The 23101-nt window shown below is 36.5% G+C and overlaps 1 protein-coding gene across 5 annotated transcripts in view; it reads right to left on the bottom strand.

Annotated features, from left to right (window-relative positions):
* Positions 1-23101, bottom strand: part of ARHGAP15 (Rho GTPase activating protein 15) — a 575316-nt gene that overhangs the window by 219088 nt on the left and 333127 nt on the right. For all 5 annotated transcript variants that reach the window (XM_064484735.1, XM_010974707.3, XM_064484738.1 and 2 more), the window contains one exon: positions 17997-18119. In XM_064484735.1, coding sequence (XP_064340805.1) covers positions 17997-18119 — 123 coding nt within the window. The remainder of the gene's footprint in view (positions 1-17996; positions 18120-23101) is intronic.

Here is a 23101-nt window from a genome sequence, read left to right as displayed (position 1 = left end):
CTAGTTGCCATTTGGAGGCTATTTTAAGAGCGTCAAGAAAAGCAGCAGAGGCCAGTCAGGGGGCTGGTAAGACAGGCCAGGGAAAGATAATGGTGCTGAGATAGGGTGGTAATGATGGAAAAAACTAAAAATCGTTGAATTTAGAATGCATTTTTAAGGTAGGATTTGCTGATGAAGGTAGAAGAGACAGATTAACATGGAGGGTGAACAGCAGTGTTATTTCCTGAGGTTGGGAACATGGGGGAGCTGGGGAGCAAAGGGTTGCTGTAGATAAGTATGAGGTGTCTACCAAACATCTGAGAAGATGTCAGTAGACGGCTGAATATGCAAGTCTGGAGTTTTGAGAGTCTGGAGTTTGAAGCTGAAGGACTAAGTTTGGAAAGTCTACAGATGGAATCTGAAACCACAGGGCTGGAATATTTCAGCCCCGGAATATTTGACGAGCACTCAGTAGTCTGAGAAGGAGAAGAAAAGAGAAGAGAAATCCAAGGACCTAATATAGGAGTAGCCCAACACAGTGAGGCTGGCGAGAAGAGCAGGATCTACCAAAGGAACACCCACCGGCATAAGAGTTTCCACAAGAAGGAATGAGAAATTGTAAATAAACAGCAATTCTGAAACCACTGGAAGATTTCATGTCCCGTTTCCTTTCTTTCCTACCCACTTTTAGGCAACAACTGAAAGCAGAGTGAAGTAGGTGGTCCCAATCTACCAGAGATAGTTCAGGAAGATTAAACATCAATAGACGTGTACTAGGTAGAGGAATCTGGAGAAGAATGTTCACAGTAGAACAAGATAAATGTAATTCCTTCCATTTGTATTTCTATCGCATCTTATTACATTTCTTTCTGGATGCCAAATGAAAACATGTATGAATGAGTGAATGAATGAATGAATGAATAAATAAGAGAACACAATGTATAAAATAAAGCGACTTTTATCTAAAGATTGTGCCACAATCACTCGAGCATGAGAGAAATATATTTCAGTTTAGTTTGCATTAGTGCATCTTGGATGATTTAACATGGCCATATTTTGCTTAGCAAAGACTGACTATTTACATTTTGGGTTGACAATATTTTCCTGCTTTTCCTTTGCCTGCCTTCATTTTTTTAGAATTACAGAGGGGTCTAGCAAAGGAAGGGGGGATAAAATTCAAAGATGTCAAACTTTGCTACCTTATCCCTACTTGTATACACTCCATGTTTTCAAATTAGAAAACTGTCCATGGAATTCAATTGCTCAGAATTCTCAAATTCTCAAATTCTCAATTAGTGTAATAACTCTGAAGTTAAAACTTTTATAGATTAAGTTGTCTACCTACTTTACTTAGTAGGAACTTCACTGGGGTTATAACTACTTTGAAATCAGTATTTTTATTCCTGTTAAATCAGTATTTTTATTTTATTTCTGAGTGACCAGGCTAGGAGAAAAGCTGATACATAAAATGTATTAAGATACTTGAATGAATTAATTCTAAATTATGTAATAATATTACCTTTTAAGCCCAAACAAATATGGACTAAGGCTGGAGAAGTCATTCAGTGACTGATAAAAGTTGAAAGTTTCTTTTACAGTGGAGAAGGCATGGAAATTTTGACTCACTCTGGATTTAAGTAAAATCTAGGAAAGAACACTGTATTTTTTCCTAATATCAACATAGATTTGTTAGAATCCCAGGTGGTAAGACTTCAATTTATTTGCATGAATGCATAGTTCAATAAGAAAAGATTCAAATTTAGCTGGAGTAAAACTGCTTAATGATTTCAAATATTACTTGTAATATATTAATATAATGGGTTTGAATATCTATAATGGAGTCTCTTTCATTTGGGTCTTAAGGGTGTTCTCACAGCCACTAATGCTGAGTGCTAGGCACACGCTGAAGTACCTAAGAGGAAAGCACTTTAGGTTAAAAGCACTTTCTTTTCTCAGCCTCAGGTTAAAAGCTATTTCAGAATTCTGTTAAAGCCATTCTTTGGTCCTCAGCTTCAGCTTAAAAGCAGCTTTGATGACAAGTGCTTTGAGGCAGGTAAAGGATTTTATAATAAACCATATTAAGAGCCGGGGACTCGTGTGGTTCTGTGGAAGTGTTGGCTAGCTCCGTGGAGGTGTGATGTAAGCTCTGTGTAGGTTTGCCTGTTCCCCATAGTCCGCTGATTATTTTACGCAAAGAAATTGAAAAACATTTCCAGGAATGTAATTGGAGAGAAGAGGTTATGAGCCCAAATTAGCAGGCCGTGATGCACACATTTCTGAAAACATTTTGTCTCTTTTGTGCTTCCAGTCAAATACAGTGTGTATTTCTTTTTCAGCCCTTACTGTAGAAAACAACTGTGCAATAACATTTCTAAACCACCTTGTCCTGTCCCAAAGCTGCTCACAGAATTAAACAAAAAATAGGTATCTCACTGGGAGATGCACTTTGCATATTGTACATTTTCTGGATGTGTTTCATACTCTTTATATTACCTTTCCAGCTAACAGGACCTCCTGTGGTGTGATGGGCACACTTCAAGGTGAAATGGCACATACCTCAGTTGGGTCTGCCTACTGAACTGACAGAATGACGGTCACCACCCAGATGTCCAACTGCAAAGGTTGATACTCGTTGGTGAAAACAGTGACTTCAGAGGAATTTTGAGTTGTGGAGGTCAGTAGGAACTCTGAGAGGTGGCAAAACGGTTCATGTACCCCGGCCAAGTCCCAGGGAGCAGATTCTGACTTCTGCTGTTATTAAGACAAATGGAAAAAAGCTATTTTCTCACTTTGTGAGATTCAAAGCCTAAGCACTGCTGCTTCAGGCCTTAAAAAATCAAGTGCAACAAGCAGGTGGCCGGGGAGAAAGCAGTCTTTCTGGTGACAGAATGAATCCAGAAATGCAGTGGGAACCAGAGGGATCAAAGCACTGTATGGCACCTGAAGGTTGCATGGGTTTGGAAACTCCTGGACCATGCCTAGGCAGTGAAGGGGCCATCTATCGGAATATGCTGGCTCTGTGTGGCCACAGTGAGGTGCCTACCCTGGGTAGTTTGTAGGCGATGGGTATCAAAGACGAATCAAAGGAGAAGAACATGAGGAGAGCAGTCCTCCTCATATGCAGTACACTCCAGGTGCTCCAGGCACTCCCAGAAATAGCCAGGGAGACTTTGGAAACAAAGGCTGAACTGCTATGATTATACAGGTGTGATTACACAGGTGGGAGCCATGATTTCTGATATCTGTGCCTTAATGTCAGTGTTACTTCATTCATATTCACAGGCTGCTGGGGCATGGCCCATTGAGGTTACATAGGAATCAAGGAAAATTAGATAAAAAGCAGTAATTATATAATATAGTTTTCTAGTACAATCAGCTATCCATATCTGCAGGGCTACAGAACCGGCAAATACAGAGGAATGACTACTGTGTCATTTTACATAAGAGACTTGAATATCTTTGAATTTTGTATCTGCTGGGGGTCCTGGCACCAATCCCTTGGTGGGATGGTAAGGGACAGCTCTGCCTCTTTCATTGGTCTTTTAAAATGGAGTCAAGTTTGCAGGGTATGGAAGTGATTTTTTTTTTTTTTTTTTTTTTTTTTGATTAGAGCATTTCTTTCCAAGCAATGTTATGGTGTCTAATTTTGAAGGAAGGGATTTCATCTTACATATCTTTTTGGGTCCAGTAGCCAGCCCATCACTTACCACATGGTAGGTTCTCAATAAATGTTCATTAAATAAATAAAAATATATAATGGGTACGGAGTGAATAATAAATTTGCTTATAAAATAAAGTACAAGCTCCTTAGCCTGGCACTATGCAAAACACCTGCCACAATAACTTTTCATCAAATCCTCTACATTTCATCATTCCCCATGCTTTCCTACAATTGTGTACCTTGAATGTCTTACCTATTTCTTCATATATCCAAATGCTCTAAGTCAAGACTCAGTTTAAAGACTATAGAATGAAAGAAATACTCATCTTTCCCACACTTTTCCCACTTGTAATCTTCCTAAACTGTAACCTGAATGCTCCTTGAAGCATTTGACATTTGATATGTTATGCCATATTTATTGTACATTTACCTCCCTTACTCATTTCTTGGGGAATTCTGCTTTATATAACTTTGTATCCACTTAAAACATAGTGATCTGCAGAATATATATGAGTAGGGATTATGAGTAATCATCAAAGCATAAAGAAATGCAAGCAGAGTTCTTTATCCTTGTTACTGGATGCTGCATGCAATGCTACAAGCACAGTGCAAGGCATGTAGGATGCTCAACATGTTGGCTGTATTAATGCAATGTCACAAAATCTCACCATATTTTATCTGCTTTGCAATTTTCAGAATACCTACTCTGTATTTAGGAGAAGGAGCACTTACAATATGCTATGCAATAGTAAGAGCAGAATTAGGAGTAGAGTATAAGAATGAACAGTTATTAGCGGTTATGCTAATTATTTTTTATACAGTGTCAATAATCCTAAGAGGTATTATCTGGAAAGTGTTGAGACCGAAAATTTCATTACCTTGCCCAAATTCACAAAACAAATAAGTAGCAGAGCCAAGACTAGACTTCAAATCTACTTCAAAATTCAGTGATCTTTATGGCTTAATGACTGCAAGACATTTTCCTGAGTAAAACAGAATACATACAGTCTTCCAAATAGCACAGGGAGAGCTTGTCACTACCACCTATCACTCCATATCACATGTACCCAGACCCACTGAGGAAAACAGTCTTTCATATATTTAATTATTTCAAGTGTTCTTTGCATACTTAAACATTACATGAAACAAGGTACAGTTTTGTGTTCGAGTATCCATTTTTTCCCAAGAATGCACTGCATTGCTGCATTTCTTGTTAGACAGCCTTGGAGTCTAGATTCTAGACTGGTGATAATGGTGGCAATAGGGTAGGACCTTCTCCAGTAGAGGCTGCCTCAACCCCTTCCAGCCTCCAATGGCATACCAAATGGATTAGCACAGACTTTCTAGCAGATATCAGTTGAGTGTCTACCATCCAGCTCAGTACGTGAAACTGAGGCTTAACATATGTATCACAGCAGCTTCTCAGACTCTTGACTTAGAGAACTGCACCTGGGAGACAGAGCATCCTCTGGGCTTTTGGTGGTGTCCAGACTCTAATAATTCAGCGTAGAAACAGATGGCTTTGGATTACCACGGGGAAGCGTTTTCCACTACAGCTTTACCCAAAAGTACCTACTGCCTTCTCCAGAATTCCTCAGATATGATGCCCCACCTCTCCAACTTTCTCCAATGTGCTATCTATTCTCTGTTTTCTTTCTTCTCCTGGGCCAAGGTTGTGGTCCTTTTTTCCCCTCACTATCTAGCTCCTGCCCATCAGTCCTTTCTGAGGCCACAGTTCCCTGTCCAGGACTTCTGCTTCCCATTCTGTCCTACACACTATGGCATGAGACAGGCATATCTACTACTGTAGTGCCCTGGTATGTGGCACTGTATGGTTGCATTTGGAATGCTTATATTCCTACACTGCACAGCCACCCTTGAAATACTTTCTCCACGTAAGCATACAAGTGTGTACATGAAGAAAAAAACTTATGCTAGAGAATTTGAGATATCTGACATCCTTGGGAATTCTACTTTTGATGAAAAGAGGGCCTAACCTTGCTTTTTTTCCTCCCTAAAATGTTTGACTTCTTCAACCAGTAATTATGTAAACAGATTTATAACCAAAACAGGCTCTCACTTCCTCTTTTGACATGTTAATTGTTTCTAAAAAAACATTAAGTGAGGTCCTGTCAAATTCTTTACATAATATTGAATGTTCTCCTATGCTAATTACTTTTTTTAAGATGGAAAAATTGTAACATGCTCAAGGCCCCAGTGCATTTGAAATGTAGAGTTACAAAAAATGTAAACACAGTATTTTACTGTTGGGAGAAAAAAATGTATGAGGTGGTGTAAATGACGAGGAAGTCTGGGGGAATAATGGCTTTTCTGAAATTTAGATTATTTGGAATATCAAGATACTAAGATGTCCTCAAGATATTATTTTCAGACCATCTGCTTTCTTATTTCCCAGTCTCAAGTGCATGATAGATTTCTTCATTGTGAGGTTAACTGAGGCCAGTCCTCTTCCGCCTCCATCATTTCTTTTTCTCCTATGAGTCTGAGTCCCAAGTTCAAAGGGATATATTAGGAGTGATATATTCAAGTTAATGACCCTCACATGTGTTTAACTTGGATTACATCTCCTCTAAAATCTCCCTCCTGTCTAATATGCGTAGATAAGAAAATTATTTAAAAATTGGAGCTCAACAACTGATGAAAGTGAATGAAAATTTCTCTCCTTGCTCTTCCATTTTGAAAGGAATTAAATCTTACGAAGTTGTCGATCCTTGTAACAGCCTGTTAGATGGCTATCTGCACAAGTTATCCATCGCAACACAAAGCATGATTCAATGGCTGTATGCATCTCAGGAAGGCATCAAGGCAGGCAATTTTAGGATTTAGTCTAGGTACACAGGTTATAATTTGGGGTAAAATTTGAGCAATAAATATATAACAAATTTTCTTATAAATGTTGGCCAAATATATATGATTTATTTTACTTTAAAATTATAGTACCTTTCATATTTTGATTATCTTACATGTCTGAATATATGTATCAGTATCCACTAACATTATTGTCAAATATACCTAAATTTCTTATTCTACTAATTGCAATTAACACTTGATATTTGCTACATGTTTGGGACATACTAGCTGGGTCAATGTTTAAGTTTTTCTTTTAAAAATGTATATGTGAAATGGGTACATAATATTTGGCTTTTTATTTCTTCAATAAACCCCAACCTTATCATTACAGACTGAAGTTCTCTAACATTTAGCTGTATAAAGTGCTTCTAATATTTTTTAACAGAATAATAAAGGTAAACTACTACAGACAATGAAAAATAGAGTGGAGTCAGGTTATGGTATTCAGTAGTAAAGACACTGAACTCTTAGAAAATATAAGCTGAAGAAAACATGTATAAATAGATATTTCTTTCTTATAAACTTCTTTAAATTCCTCTGTGTTCTTTTCTTTACTGGGCTTTTTCCCTAAGCTACTATCAAATTACAAAAATACATTTTCATAAAACCTTTTTTTTTTTTATTATGTAAGTGTTGTTGATTTGAGGAGAGGGAGAAAAGTTTTCTTATTTTTCTTTTGTGTGTGTGTGTTTTTTTCCCTGTGTGAGAAGAAAGTGTTCAGATCATCTTTTAAAAGAATGAAAACAATAATAACCGCTTCCAGGAGAATACGAAAGCAGAGAAGAGGCTTTGTTTGACTTATCTGTGATAATGCACTTCGGTGCTTCGGTTTTTGTGAGTTGAAGAAAGAGATGTACTCAACACTCCGGCCCTTCTGTTACGGCAGTTGATGCTTCCTCTACAGCTTACTTAACCCCAGAGCCCAGGAAATAAGTACAGTTACCACCTTATGGAATGCTACTTAACTTGAAATGTTCCCTACAGAATAGAAACCCACGTCATCAAAATTTATCTCTGTTTCTCAGGAATGAATTCCTCAGTAGGCTTCTGAACATTTCTGTGCAATTTTAAAATTTAACTCAAGACTGCTTAGAAACAACTATGATATAAAAAGAAGGAAAAAATTCCCACACGAAGGGAGTTTGTTCACAAGAGTTCCTGTGAAAGAGCTGTGTCCTACGCCCATGTACGCTTTAATCATTCACTCTTCCAGCTGTTATCAATTTAAAACCAATGAAACTCCCACACTGAGTCCATTTGAGCAGTCAATTTTAATATCTCAAGGCATCTGTAGTTATTCTGAATTGGCTGCAAAAGCAGAACTAACAAGTTAAGCTCTAACCATAAGTCGACATCAGGCTGGTAAACCATACATCAAACACAGACAGTTAGTCAATACTCCAGTATGAAAAACCAACTAGCATTTTTAAGAAGAGCAATATATTCGTAACATGTCTGGCAGTCTGGTTTGCATTGCTTCCTTGACGTCTGTGCGTTTACCTTCCTAGTCAACGGGCTGCTTCTCGCACTGGCAAAGCAACGTGTCTGAGGGAAAACTGGTCAGTCTTCCGATGTGTGGGTGATACTTTCAAATGAAAATGAAAGGGAATGGAGGAGTGTGCCTTTTGTGAATCAGAATCTAGACAGTGTCTTAATAGTTGCTTTTTGTAAGAAAACTCAACCATATGTTCTGGATCTTTGAGCACAGTTCCTACTTCAAATATTATGTCATTGTCAGGCCATGTGTCTCAATTTTGTGTTTGGAAAATATGGTTGCTTGAAATACCTCTTTCTCTCCCAGGAATGACTCCATGACAGGATTGTGGCCTCCCATAGAGAGAAGACAATGAAGAAGGAGGAGTATTCAAACAAGATCAAGGCAGTCATCACTTCAATCAAATTATTTCCAAATTTTGGGGGCTATGGGGACCGTGGGTGAGGGGGAGTGATGGGTGTTTATGACATATAGCTGCCTATTCCCAGAACTCTTTTATGTACTTTTATTTTATCTTCAAAAAGAAAGGACATATTAAAGAGAAATATCTAAGGAACAATGCTATATAAAGTTTATGTTTTCAGATCTGTTGCCCCAGAAAATGCTTTGATAAAACACACTTAGAGCAGTACAGTTGATTTCAAAGAAAAGTTGGGAGATCCGCCTCTCCACATTGCGATTTGACTGACACCGACAGACCGTCAATTATGACCATCCAAATTCTGATATGGCCCTTTGCCTCTTTTCCACAGAGAGAGAGAAAAACAGAATATGCTGGAACAGCACTTGTGCCACACAGAGATTTTTCTGATGACTACATTTTAAAGAAGTTGGTCAAATTTCAGTGTTACTAATCACGCAGGGTAACAAGTCAAAAGAAAGAGATATTTTTAAATTAAACAAAATACCTCTCTGTAAAACGATACAGTTCTTTTTTTCCTTTATCTTGAGAGTTTGTGGAATATCGTTGATTTATAATAGACGTGAATTTGAGGGGAAAGATTTGTAGGCCAAGCTGTCAGTGATGCTAAAGGAAATAAAAGAGCACTATCTTAATCTTAGGACATGTCAAAATTAATTGTTGATATTAATATTTCCTGTGCTTGCAGCAGTCCACACACCTGCTGATGTGGACCCTGAAGAGGAGATACTGGTTGGGAGAGCTGACAGGTAACCTCTCAAGAGGCACATTCAACATACATATAACGTGGACTCTCAAATCCCAGTCGTACCATGCATTCCTCCTTCTCAAGCACTATGAAAAATTGAGTTCATCTCACTACATACGAAGCATTTATTCACACATTTGTTCAAATTATCAATCTTCAGTTCAGGAAAAAAATTCTGTCTTTCCCCTCCATTATCCACCCTACGACAAGATGAAATCAACACCTCGTACTTTGTGTAAGCTGTGGAACTGTGAAAACTACAAGGGAGAAAGTGAAGTGCCAGCGCTGGCTTTGGATACAGTTCGTGCGGTCTGCGGAGGCCCTGAAAAGCTAACAAGAATTAAGCTGAAGAGTCTTCCACTGCCTGTGAGCTGGGTTTAGGAGTCATGAGGGAACGATGAGGTACCAGAACACCTGCTGGAGAACAGCAGGATATCAATAATAAATGCTAACCTTTACATAAGGGGATTCCTGAGAACACTGACGAGAGCCCTCATCTTTTCTTCTCTTCAGGTGGTTTCACAGAGGAAAGATTTAGAATGTGATTAGAGGACCGAACTGGTCATGGACCATCTCTCCAGAAGGCAGCAGCAGCAGCCTCCTGACACAGGAGGGAAATACCACATTAGCCTGACTTTTGGTCATCTGCAACTAGTTGAGGACGTGCTTCGGACGGCATATAAGCTTGGACTGATGCAATGTCAGGGATGGAAGGGGAGGTTCTGTACCCTTTCTGTAATCTACACACACACACACACACACACACACACACACACACACACACAATTTGAGGTAGAGCACAGAGTATGCTTAAAACACGGTTGAGAGTTACACCACGAAACAAAACCTGTCTCTACCGGTTAACTGTTTCCCTATTGGTGCCCATGCTCTATTTCTTCTTATTTTATGGAAACTTGTCAGTCTTCAAGCTGGAAGGCTTAAAGACAATATTTCAAACTAGCACCAGGATTAGACTAACCCTGTAGGATATGCCAAAAGTCTGGGCAATCTCTTAATGATAGACAGTCCATGGGATGAATAAAATCAGCATCTACTGCCAGGGAAAGGATTAATATGGGTTTTAAAGGCCATAGACTAAAAACAAAATGCCAGTATGCTGGTTTTGAATCAACTGGGTCTTAAACATTTTATAGCATTTAGCGTGGATATTATTAGGTATCCAGTTGCTTTAGTGCTAAAGCCTGACACTATCTGAAATATTCTTTTGCCTGAAAAAAGACAAAGATATTGAGAACTTGAATCAAAGAGAAAGTAATATAATTTAAAGGAAGAAAAAAGGAGAGTAATAGAAAAAAATTATCATTATTTGCAAATACACAAAATATATTGGGTTATAGGTAAAACCAGTTTAAAGACACTAAAAATCAAGTATATATAAGCCATCACAAATAACACGTTCTAACTAGTCCTGTGTAAAAAGGTCTCTTTCCATAAGAAAATAAATTCTTGAATCACTAGGACTAATTTATTATTCTGGCTTATTCTTTTTCCCCTTACCTAATTTGCTTCCATTTCTGGACCTCATTTTTCTTTTGTTGCTCCAAAGTTATTTTGCTTTTAATATCTCATAATATCAGGATCATTTCCTCCCTGGATAACAGGCTTTTAAAAGACATGGGCTTAACCTGCTACCCAGGTGCACTTTTTTCTCAACATTTGCCATCTTTCATGGTGACCTGTGTTTTATTATTGAACAAAAGCTAGCTATGTGGTACTCTATTACCAACACACTAGCTCCCAAGAGCCTTTAAATAACAGAAACTGCCTGGGAACTATAAATGTAGAGGAACCAGGAAGCTTATAGGCCAAGATAAAGCAGCTTAAGGTTGGCTATTAATTTTGGCTAATATTAAATCATGACATAGCTCACACGTAAGGATCACAGTTCAATTATGAACCATAAAGAAGTTTAAAGAAAAGAAGATTTACAAGATATTATTAAGCACATTAGTGCATATTGTGGACATTGTGAGAGAATTTCAGGCCCAAGCAATGATAAACCCATGCCCCAGTATATAAATTCAAATATAATTATTCTCAGACTAATACTGATAAAGTGGCAAAGTTGGAGTATATCTTTGCTCAAAGGTATATTGCAGTGTTGCTCATATATATTTTGCTTAAATTAACATGTGACAGGTAAGTTACTGTGTCATACATTAGTTCTAACAAATCATTTAAAAAATACTTTTCTCTTAATGATTTTGCAATTTATAAACGTAACTGTTGAAACTTTAGGGCTGATAACTTGTATCTGCAACTTGAATGGAAAATATTTCTTTACTTCTCAATGCAAATGACATATTTTACAAAAGTACTGTGATTTCAAAGACATTAGTTTCTTATATGACAGAAACCTTAAACAATTAATTGTGTCTGTGTGGGTAATTACTTAAACATTCCAGCAACTAGGTGACACCATGTAAGTGGGTGTGGATAGGAAAGAAAATAGCTCATGCCCATTTATGTATAGAGAGGACCATGATAAAAATTACCAAAAAAAGATAAATACGAGCCAACCACAATCATCTTTAGACTTGCACTGAAGTTAAGTGAGTTACTGCTGCCTTTCCTTGATACTTCCCTGGATTGATTTCTTTACCTTTAAAAGAATACTTGGGAAAATGGTTTCCTGGTATCTTCTTAGTCATAATTTTCTCCATAAACATAAGTAAGAAAAAGAAGAGGAAAAGAAAGGAAAGAAAGAAAGATGGAAAACAAGGAAGGAAATACAGAAGGAAGGAAGGAAAGGGGTTGCTAAATGCTGGGCACTGTGTGAGTCTCTCCATAAATTATTTCACTTAAATTTTATAATGTAAATTTCACATATCAAAAAGTCAGTACTCAAATATTAAGTTATGTAGCTGGTAAATGGCAGAATCCAGCTTTAAACTTAGCTTAGTCACCCTCTAAAGCTGCTATACTTTCAAATAAATGCAATTTTCCTAATTGTAAATGGAGCTGAAAATTCTCTACCATAAAAAAATCTATAAAGAGTATGTAAGTTTATCAAGAGTATATAAGGAATACTGTATCTTATGGAAATATTTGATGTTTGAGGCAGGTGTGGGAGTCCCTATAGATAACTCTACAGCAAAAACATATCATTAACAAGCTCTATCCATGTATACAGAGCTCCATCTTATCTTTGTGGAATCTCATTCTGTAATAAGAACGGACAATTGTGGCCCACCAGACCACTGAGTCAAGTCACTAATATGACAGAAACTGAATGAGACAAATATATGAATGAAAGGAACCTAGATGAAATTGATGATTCAAGGAACAGAATTTTTAATTTTAATTTAATTGTAAAATTAAAAAATAAAAACAAAAGTCCAAAACAGCAAATTTTAATATATATCCTTAGGAAAGTTAGAAAAAATATAATTTATTTTCTGTTTTCTCACTTATTCAATTAACTAATATTATTGAGTGCTAGGTGCCTCAATATCAGGAATGGGAGTAGCATGGTCAAACAAAATTTTTGCCCTCATAGCATATGAGAGAGTGAGGTATGCAAAAAAGAACAGAGAATAAAAAAGACATCTAGAAAATTGAAAATATAATTACTAAAGTAAAAATAAATTAATATAAAGGTGGAGGATAAAATTGAGAATTCTTTCAGAACATGAGAAAAATCAGTCCTGATATCTAATACTTACATCATACAGATCCCAGAAAATGAAACAGAGAAAACTTAGGGGAAGACTGTATTAACATAATAATAAAGAGAAAAAAATTCCTGAGGTGAAGTCACAATTCTTCAAGTTGAGTGCCAAGCAGAATAAATTTTTAAAATTCTGCCGACTATATACATTATGTAGATTACAGAAGGTCAAAATAAGGACAAAACTCTCAATGAGTCTGAAAGAAAAATATTCAAAGTAACAAGAGTAAGAATGGAAGCAGCAACTCTATGTTCCAGAGGCAATGAAATTTTATGCCTAACTAAACTATTGATCAAGTGTGTGGGTATACTGAGGATGGTTTTAGATAGTCAAGGTCTTGTGTTTTATAAATGAGTTACTGGAGGTTGTTACATAGAGATAGAAGAGATTAAAGCAAGAAAGAAAAGGCCTGGGATTTGGAAGACAGTGAGCACAGCTCAGAAGTTCAGGGAAAGGATATCACAGGGTGATAAAGGTGAAGCCTAGAAAGCAACTAGTACAAATTGGAGTAGGATGATGGAAGGACTTCAGAAGATATTTTGGGGGAAAAAACAGGGAGTCGCAGACTAAAGTACATAGGCTGTTTAATTGAGAGGATTAAAGCCCTTGATGATGTAAAGGTCCATAAAGCAAGAAAAAAATACAACTCTGGGGGAAAAACATCTGTACAAGATATTCACAATCCAAAAATGTATCAAACTAAAAGAGAGCGTGATTATAAGCAAACGATGAAGCATAAGCTTTAAAAATAAGAACATTATAATCTGTGTGGCCCATAAGGCATAGTATTGGACCATGGATAAGTTAATCCAATCTAGCACATTACTTGATGAAACGTTCCATAATATTTACATGATCAACATAAAGTAAATGCTGATGACTGACTTTTTTCACATTTAGATTCAAAATATGGTAGGGGGTGTGGAATAGAAAACTAGACTGTGGTTTTGAAACAACATTAACTTACTAATATAACCTTCAAATGTAAAAGGAAGGAGAATCTTTTTCACCAGGATCAAGGAGCATTACTCTCTTAGAGTCATGGGTCATGATACTCTAAGGACAGAGATGAACATCTCATACTTGGTGCTGTGTTAAGCAACCTTACATAATCATAATTGTATGAATGCTTTTTTTTTGGTTTTTAACTTTTAGAGTCAACCTATGAATAAATCATAATTACAAAAAACAGTGAAGTAATATAAATTTTCGTGATGTAAAAGTAGATTCAATAGCAAAGGCAGAGGAGGTGAAAGGGGAAGAGGACACTAAATTTTTCATCTTGTCAATGAAGGCCTGGAGTCTCAATTTTCTATGGTTAGTAGAACAATAAATAGAGGTTTAAGTATGTTTCAGAGGAAGCCAATGGTCATGGCAAGACAAGCTGTATTTAAGTATTTGGGGAGGAGAAGGGCCAGGTTGATGGGGTCTAGTTCAACTGAGTCAGATTCATTATAGAATAAATTAGGTAATATAAATACATTATAATATTAAAGGTAAGAAAGATATCGACAAAAATCTATACCCCAAATAACAATAATGTAAGATATGGAGGCAACCACCAGAAGAACCACCAAGAGAAACCATCCCAAATGGTAAGGAGAAAAACTGGAACGAAGCAGGAAAACACTGGTTTTCATCATAAATCCTGGAGGCATACTAGTTAATCCTTAAACTAGTTGTTTCCTTTTAAATATACTGATTAAAAATAGATGTAGTACAGTATTACTATCAATTTCTGCTAATACCATCCAGTATGATTTTGTCCATATAAAGATGAATGAAGCCACTTTCTAAACATACAAGCCTCTCTAACTCTGTCATTTTGGTACACCTAAGGAAATACTCATTGCTCCTAAAAGATCAAACAATTGTTATTATTTCTAAAAACTGTATTGCCAAGTGTTTTCTGTTCTTGGATGTCAATGCTGCTATTTGAAAGATTACATAAGGTAGTTTGGCTGGCGCTAGAGAGCTATTACCTCAGTTCCAAAAGCAAGTAGAAGATACGTACAAACACACCTACTGCCCTAAAGTGTACCCTCTAGCCTATAATTTACATATTAAACTGATTGGAGTTTTGTTTTCCATGAGAGGCTCAATGTAATAAACTCATACATTTGAAAAGTTCTTGCCATTCCTTTGGCAAATGTGAAAGCACCTGGAGAGACTGAAGGCTTTTCAGAAGCCACCACTGCCATGGTACAATGATTGTAACACCCACTGGAGCTATTACGATTTCTTTCCACTGGGTGATCATTCAGAACTATCTGCTGGCCCCTTTTTGGCATCACAATGTACCCTTCTTAATAGTCATATTAAAGAAATTAGGAAATGCAGCCCCATCAAGTGACTGTTTCCAGATCTAAAATCTAGCCAATGAAATCACATATTGGCCAGGTCTCCATGAATCCAAAAAGCAGGTTTTGAAGAAAGGGTTTGTGACTGAGTTTAGACTGTGTGATATTGGGGCAGTTTTCTTTTTACATAAAGTGCTTGTGAATATTGTTCTGCTGGGCATTTAAAGTCAATTAAACACAGCCTTTCCTGCCCTACAGTGAGGGCTCAATAAAGGCTGGGTGAATTCAGAGCTCAGGCTTCTCAACATGTTGGGAACAATATATAAGAGTAAACACTTTGAAAAGCGGTTGTGGTCCTGCCAAGCCCCTCCCAGGTATCTGGAAGCACACATATAAGACCCAAACCACCACACACAGCTATCCCAAATCTTGGTATGTTATTCTAGATGTGAAGAATTAGACGATTTAAAGAATTTGACACATATTCTTTGGACAAATGCACTGCAGAACAGATTTAAAGGCCACTATCCCTCTTTTCAAACAATTCTTCTCCTTGAAAGAGTTAAGTCATTTTACTTGGAGAAATTAACCATTTAACTGTTTATCATTCATTTATTTTACATATTTTTCGTAACCAATTAAAAACACTGATTTCATTGCTTTTTTCTAAGTCTTTGCCTTAGATATGCTAAGAAAATGGGCTTAAATTACTAAGTTTGATTGAGCCTGCATTTTCAAAAAATTGGTTTAATGCTTTTTACTCAGTTAAAAAAATCTTAGAAAAAGCCTTACAAAAAAATCACAGTTAAAACTGAAACAAGCCCAAGAAGTGACTATATTTGCATAACTTGATCTGTATTTGGAAGAAAATTCCACTAAAGACAGCAATGGAAGCTTATCAAATCAGAATTTCACATAGATTTTCCATAGCCCTACTAATGAATACTGACTCACTGGTCAGCTATGGTGAAAATTTAATGGAGCTCTAAGATAGGAAATGTACCATCGGAGTGTGTTCAGTGGTTCCATTACATCAGTATGAAAACTGCATTAGGCATCCAGTTTCTCTGCTGCTTTCTGAGACCAATTCTAGAGCACTATGGTTATTAATTCTTTAGCATTTTGATTGGGACCACTGAATTAAAACCCCTTTTATTTTGCCACAGTCATGAAAGGTTTCGACTTTCTGTCAAGTTGAGATTGTTTGGGCTACTAATCTGGTTTTGTATTTTGTCAAGATGGCAGGTAACATGCTACTGAATCTTTTCTAAGAAAATGACAATCTATGGGATAAATTCTAAGGTAGAATTGAAGGTGCCATATATCATTATATGAAATTGGGTCTGTAGAGGAACTAAGACTGTCAGTGGCACTGAAAAGGACATCTTCAGAGAGTGAAAGTCTGAGGTAAGACTGATCTAAAGCAGGTGTTAGGACTACCCACAAATGCTCACATTCTAAGAATTTTCCACTCTATTAGTGATATGCATGCTTAGGTTTCATAACATTTCACCTTCCACGATTGGTTCAGAATGTTAAATGATTTTTGTGATACGTTCACCTCTTTGAAAATGGACTGAAATTGACAGGCCAAACAATTATTGTAAACTATTTAAATAATTCTCATATACTAAGTGGTACTGAAAATATTAAGATCTGCTTTGCCCTGTTTCTGCGAAATAGTTGTGTATTAAATCATCTTTTGGTTTCTTTAAGGATCAGTCTTTCAAATTTGTCCTCAAAGTTTACTTTAAGACTGTTTTAGCCCAGTTTCAAATTCTTTCTTAAATGTAATTTAAAAAATATATCCATCAGTTAGAAAATTTGAAAACCAGGGAGAGTAACATACTTGATGTTTATGTCTTCTTCTTAGGACAATACTACATTTTGCCTGTGTGATCTATGAAGTGATTTCCAGTTAGAGAAATCTATAATCACTGGTTTTATCTATCTATTCTTTCATCTATCTGATACACTAACAGTAGTAACAACAGTAATGAATAATAGTATTAATAATAGCAGAGAACATTTATTGAATACCTGTGTTCCAGAAACTCTGCTAAATCCTTTACATGGATTATCTCATTTTTTTTTCTTTCAATGGACCTCTGAATGGTGAGTATAAATATCCCCATTTAACAGAAGAAATACCTGAGGCTTAGAGAGATAATAACTTGTTCAATGTCAGTATTAGCGAGTGGTAAAACCAAGGTACAAACTCCAATTATAGTCTAATGCCAGAGTCTGCTTTTCTATTCTGGTAGCTGGGTTGGTCTACAATATTTTATTGTTTACTTCAGATATATTTTCAAAAGTACCTACTTATTTCAGTTTAGATTGATTTCTTGGTCCTTCAGCTCTCAAATCTATACATTTTCATGACACTAGTTTGTCTTGGACTTTCTTCTGGCACTTACCTCAGACCTTATGACTAGGTGATCTGATAACTTATTATCCAATCAGAACACATCTGAGAGTGAAAAGGTCTGCTGTTATTAAGTATGCTGGGACAAGAGGTTTGTCCAGGCACATGGGGACACGGGGTCATTCTGATGGGCCACTAGGGTATTTCTTCTCTGCTCCTAGTCCAGAGCCCAGGTCCTCTGAGGTCAAAACTAGGTTTTTTTTTTCAATGATCCTATGCTACAACCTTTATTTTCTCAAGATTAGTTTTCTGGACAACTATTTTTTCCTCTGTTATAGAGCAGAACATTTAATAAGGAACCTAAAATAATAAAATATCCCAATACCCTTTGGAGCTGAATAACTATGGACACAGAGGCACATTCATTTATCATTGTTACAGTAAAAGTATAAAATGTTCTATACCTTTAATAAGTCCTTTTTCTTGCAGAGTTTTCAGGGAAGGCCTTCGGGTAATAAACTTCTTTAATCTGCTTTTAACTCGTTTTTTGTCGCTTGTATCAGAAGCACTATGTTGCAGTCTAAACACTGAAAATTAAAAAAAAAAAGTCAGAAGCTTTCAGTAAATTTTTTCCTTTATGATTATTACTTTATGCAAATATGAATAGAAAACAGAAGTTATGGAAGAACTACCTGAATTAATAGCTCAGGCCCTTCTGTTTAGATAAGGCATAGGAGTAAAAATTTGCCCATATGAAAATATTAGCTCTGTTGCAACATGAATGTGTAATGAGAATGTAGTTAGCTCCATATATTCACAATTTATTTTCACATTCATTCCCTCATACTTACCATGCTAACCTTTATCTGGATAATTTCACTTATCTGTATCCATATACAAAATTGTAGAAAAGAAAAATTCATCTAAATTGGAGGTGGGGGAGCTCTTTAGAATCGTTCATTTCAATTAATTATGATTATATACTGTCTGCAGGAAATTTAGGCATTTTCAAAGGTCCTGGCTGCCCAAATAATTTTGGCAATCTTCTTTATTAAGTTAACCCAAAGTGATTTCTTTTTCTGTAGCAGATACTTCTTACTCTCCTTATTGATGTGAAATTACCACTAGGTGAAATTCTGTAACACATACTGCCTCAAATTTTGCCATGTCTTCATCAGACTCTCATCCTCAGCTTCCCATCCTCACTGCCAATTTCAAAGTTAGGTGTGTGCCAAATTCATTTCCTAAGCAAATGTTTGCTGAATGTCCGCTGATTATCAGATGCCATGCTAAAGGCTATGAATTCGATGATGAACATTATACTTAAGCTCCATGCCTTCATTAAGCATAGAGTCTAAATACATTCAAGGTATCTTATTATTAATGATTTTATTAACAGAGTTATTAATAATGATCATTATTATTAATGATTCATGAAATGATAGGAATTTATCATCTCTATGACATGAGATACAGATCTTAATTGGGCCCTTCACTATCTTAACCCAATTTCTGACGTCATGTGAGGACCTGGGGCACTTAACTAAGAATGTAGAGGTTCTTTTCCTTTCAAATCATATTTTGGAATAAGCCAGTCATTCAATTGGGTTAATAATAATATGAGTAAAATATATTGAGACCTTCCTATGTGCTTCATACTCTCTTAAGCATCTAACATGATTTGACTTAATTCTACTGCAATGTAAACTCCACGTGGGCAGGGATTTTTATCTATTTTTATAAATGTTCTTACTTAATGTGTCCCTAATACCTCAAACATTATTTAGCCTATAGTAAGTGTTAAGTTAATATTTGTTGAATCAAATCTCAGAATGACCTTTTAAAGTACATAAACTAATTCTGCCCATTTTAGAGATGAAGAAGCTGAGTCAAAGAGGTGAAGTAACTCGTCTCAGGTTAAGTCTGGATATGGGCCCAGTCTCAAAGGGTTTTTATCTAGTATTCTAATGTATTGGATTATTGGCAAAAGAATGGAAGGGGGAGACAAACAAAAATATCAGGAGCTCAGTCAGTCATTTACAGTAGAATGGTTTTAATCAACTAAAATTTTTTAAGTAGCTATTGGGTGCAAAATATTTTGCTAAGATATAGTTGTAGGAGAGCTAGACTTGAGCCATTCTATCCCTTCCTAAGGAAAACAGAAGGAAAAAAGAGAGACTTAGGAGGGAACTGTAGCTGGAAGAAAATAAATTGCCTGAATTAGAGGATCTGAAGTCAAATTTTCCTGGTGGGGTCTCCAAGGAACCCACAGAAGTGCCTGAGGGAGAGTGTCTGCTTTAAAAAGCCTGCCAGGCCCAGAGTGTGAGAAGCCTTCTTATAACTGGTCAAATAAGGACATTTTTTCAACCTCCTTCCTCTAGCTTTGACCACAAAGTAGTTGCAAACTTGTGTTAGCAAAATGGGGAGTTGCGGTGAAGTGTGAGTCTAAGGAAGGGAAGAGGAAAACATCCTGCCCTCCTCCCAGCTAAGCGTAGGGTGGAGTTTTAATTTTAAATTAAGTTCAAAGTTTTGATGATCACATGGGATTATGCACTATTGAATACTGAACTGAGATAGTACTTGCCATTTAACGGGCCATAATATTTTATATTACCTCAAAGCAAGATTCTCGACCTTGGCACTATTTACATTTTAGGCCAGATAATTTTTGTGTGTGTGTAGGGGGTTGTCCTGTGTAGGATGAGAAGGACGCTGAGAAGCCTCTCTGGCCTTTCCCCACAATAGGTCAGTAGTACCCTTTCCTCAGTTGTGACAATCAAAAATGTCTCCAGACATTGCCAAGTGTCTCCTGGAAGGATGGGGGTAAGTGCTCCCTGCTAAGAATCACTCCCTTAAACTGAAGGAAAATGTATAGGACCTGCTTAAGTTCTCATTTATTGGTAGTGAAAGGGCTACTCACACACTAACAAAATGTAAAGGGACTGTGAAAAGCAAAAAAAAAAAAGTATTATTTTAATGATGTATCTCTCTACAAATAGCATATCTATATAAAAAATACAAATCTGATCTATCATCTATCTACTATCTATTTATTAAATGAATTGGTTAAGAAAGTACAACCACTATCATGTGAAGCAGTCAATGGGTCTGTCACTTGAAAAGGCTGGGAACCACTGCGGTAGACCAGAGCTTCCCAGCTATTACATGTGAAGATGCTTACGTGGTCTGAGAGTTATGGGTACCCTCAGCACTCAGAGCAATGGAGATGGAGCAGCCTGAGCCCCTGGGAAGTTGCTGTTGGCTAAGAGAGTCTTATCTATTTACTCTGGTGGGCTACACAAATATTTTTATATATATATTTTTGTACATCTAAAGTTAAAAAGGTTTGAGGGGCACTGCTTTAGACCTGTGCTAAGCAGTGTGGTAGTCACCAGTCACCCACGGCTATCGAGTATTTGAAATGCAGCTCATGCCCTAGGTTGAAATAATAATGTTTTGGATATTTTTGTTAACTAAAATATATTATTAAAATTAACATATTATTAAAACTTATTTCTTGTTACTTTTTAAAATGTGGCTACTAGAAGGTTTCAAATTACACACATGGCTCCTGTAGTTCTGGACAGGGCTGTTAGGTGATAAAAAAAATAAACACGAATTGACTACCTATTGCATACATGGAGTGCTGGATTTAACTGTTGTGGATAAAAATGCATATGGCCTATGCAGTAATAATACAGCGTGGTAAGGAGTATGAGGTATAAGAGCCTAAGGGGCCTCAGAGGAGGAACTCATGTCATTTTGGAGGAACAGCAAGTGCCTTTAGAACCCACGCATGCTGCAAGTGCTTTTACAGGACCACGTGCATCAGGCATCAACTGATTCAAAACTGTATGACTGAAAAAGGCATTCCGAGCACCTTAATATACTGTGCTTACATGGTATCCTACCCCCTTTCATCTGGGGCCAGCTGTATATGATCTGTGCTAACTGGTAACTGTGTGAAAGCCCCACGGGTCTGGGTTTCCAGCACTGGATGCTAAAGGAATACTTAACATCCTTCAGAAAAAATCGGCCTCAGGGTAATTCTGGTCTCAAGTCTGCCCTTTTCAATAATATGGAATAATCAATCTAAATTTTCACAGGTTACCAAAGGTAATATTTTCTATTCCCTGTCTCACCTCAAAATCTTGTCATTTTCCATGACAGAATGCCAAGAAACACAGGACCAAAAGAGGGATTTTTTTTCTTTTTTTTTGCCACTTAGGGACTAGTAAAAATGATGTGATTAAAACGTACTTTGCAATTTAAAACACATACAGACAGTATAAATGTGAAATTGTGAAAATAATTACATACCGAGTTATATCTTTTTGGAACCTGTTAGGTACTCTGTTGATAGTACTCTTAATTAGAGAGATATATATGTATATTATATTGTTTTCAGTACCACCATCTGGCTCCACATGTGAGAAATGTGTGTGAGGTACACTGGTTTTTCAAAGAAAATGAAAGTATATTTTTAAATGCTTTATCTTGTTTCCTTCTCATACATACTGAGAAACTAGCAGTCTTGGATATGATTACACAGTTTTTAGCATAGCCAAACTCTCCAAAGTCGCCTCTAATGATGACTTTCCTGGAGACAGACTAGAGCATCAACTTCCATTTCCTGATGCCATAAATAATCGTCCTCAGATGACAAGTCAAATTACAAGGCCTTTGCCATCATTCATTCTGCTCATTTTGTCCTAAGAGGAGTTATGCAGAAGTTAAAGTCAATAGATGACTATAATATACGGCATACTTTTTATTAACCAAATAACTTGAAAGCACTATAAATACAAACTAAAAATGTAAAAAGCACATGGCTATAAAGCAAAGTCCATCATTGGGCCCCTATAAACAGCAGTGAAAGTCTTTGAATATTGTGGTTTACAAATCTGATTTTAACAGCCAAACTTATAAAACAGTTTACGCTTTTCTGTTGTCAAGGGAGAAAAACTTGCCAAATTGTTCATTTTAAGTAAATACAACATAACCAATTAAGGAAAGCAAAATTTAAACACATGCCTATGATAATCAGGACATAGTTTGCTTCTGATTTCACTACTGATTTTAACAGAACAGTGTTCCTTCCACTTTCCCACAGCACCCAAGTGACCCCACACATACTTTTAGAAACTTGTAATCACACAGTGCAAATAAAAGGACACTTTACTGGAAAATACACAGTGTGGTACAATAATCCATCATTTATGAAAAATAGAATTCAGCCTTTTCTTTTTCCTCAGAGATTCAACTACTTTTTGAGGGTGAAAGCTTACTGCAATTTAAAGATTTATGTTAAGCCAATGAGCAGTTTTTTCTTCTGTTGCCATTTAAACTTTTTATTCAAAAAAGAAAAGAGACTAAAGAGATACTGGTTTAAATTCCAAAATATTTAATCTGATTTACCGAGGAATCACTCTTAATTCTACATATTTTCACCTTCACGAAAAGTTAACCTGAAATGGATTAGCTTTGCAGGTATTCTGAAATTTACTTTTATTTCCTTTACCCTCTCTTTTCCCCACTGATGAGTGATCTTTTCTTTCAAGCCCAAACA

Source organism: Camelus dromedarius, chromosome 4, assembly GCF_036321535.1.
Source record: "Camelus dromedarius isolate mCamDro1 chromosome 4, mCamDro1.pat, whole genome shotgun sequence".
NCBI lineage: Eukaryota > Metazoa > Chordata > Mammalia > Artiodactyla > Camelidae > Camelus > Camelus dromedarius.
The sequence above is the reverse complement of the archived record's forward strand: the minus strand, read 5'-3'. Positions and strand labels throughout refer to the sequence as shown.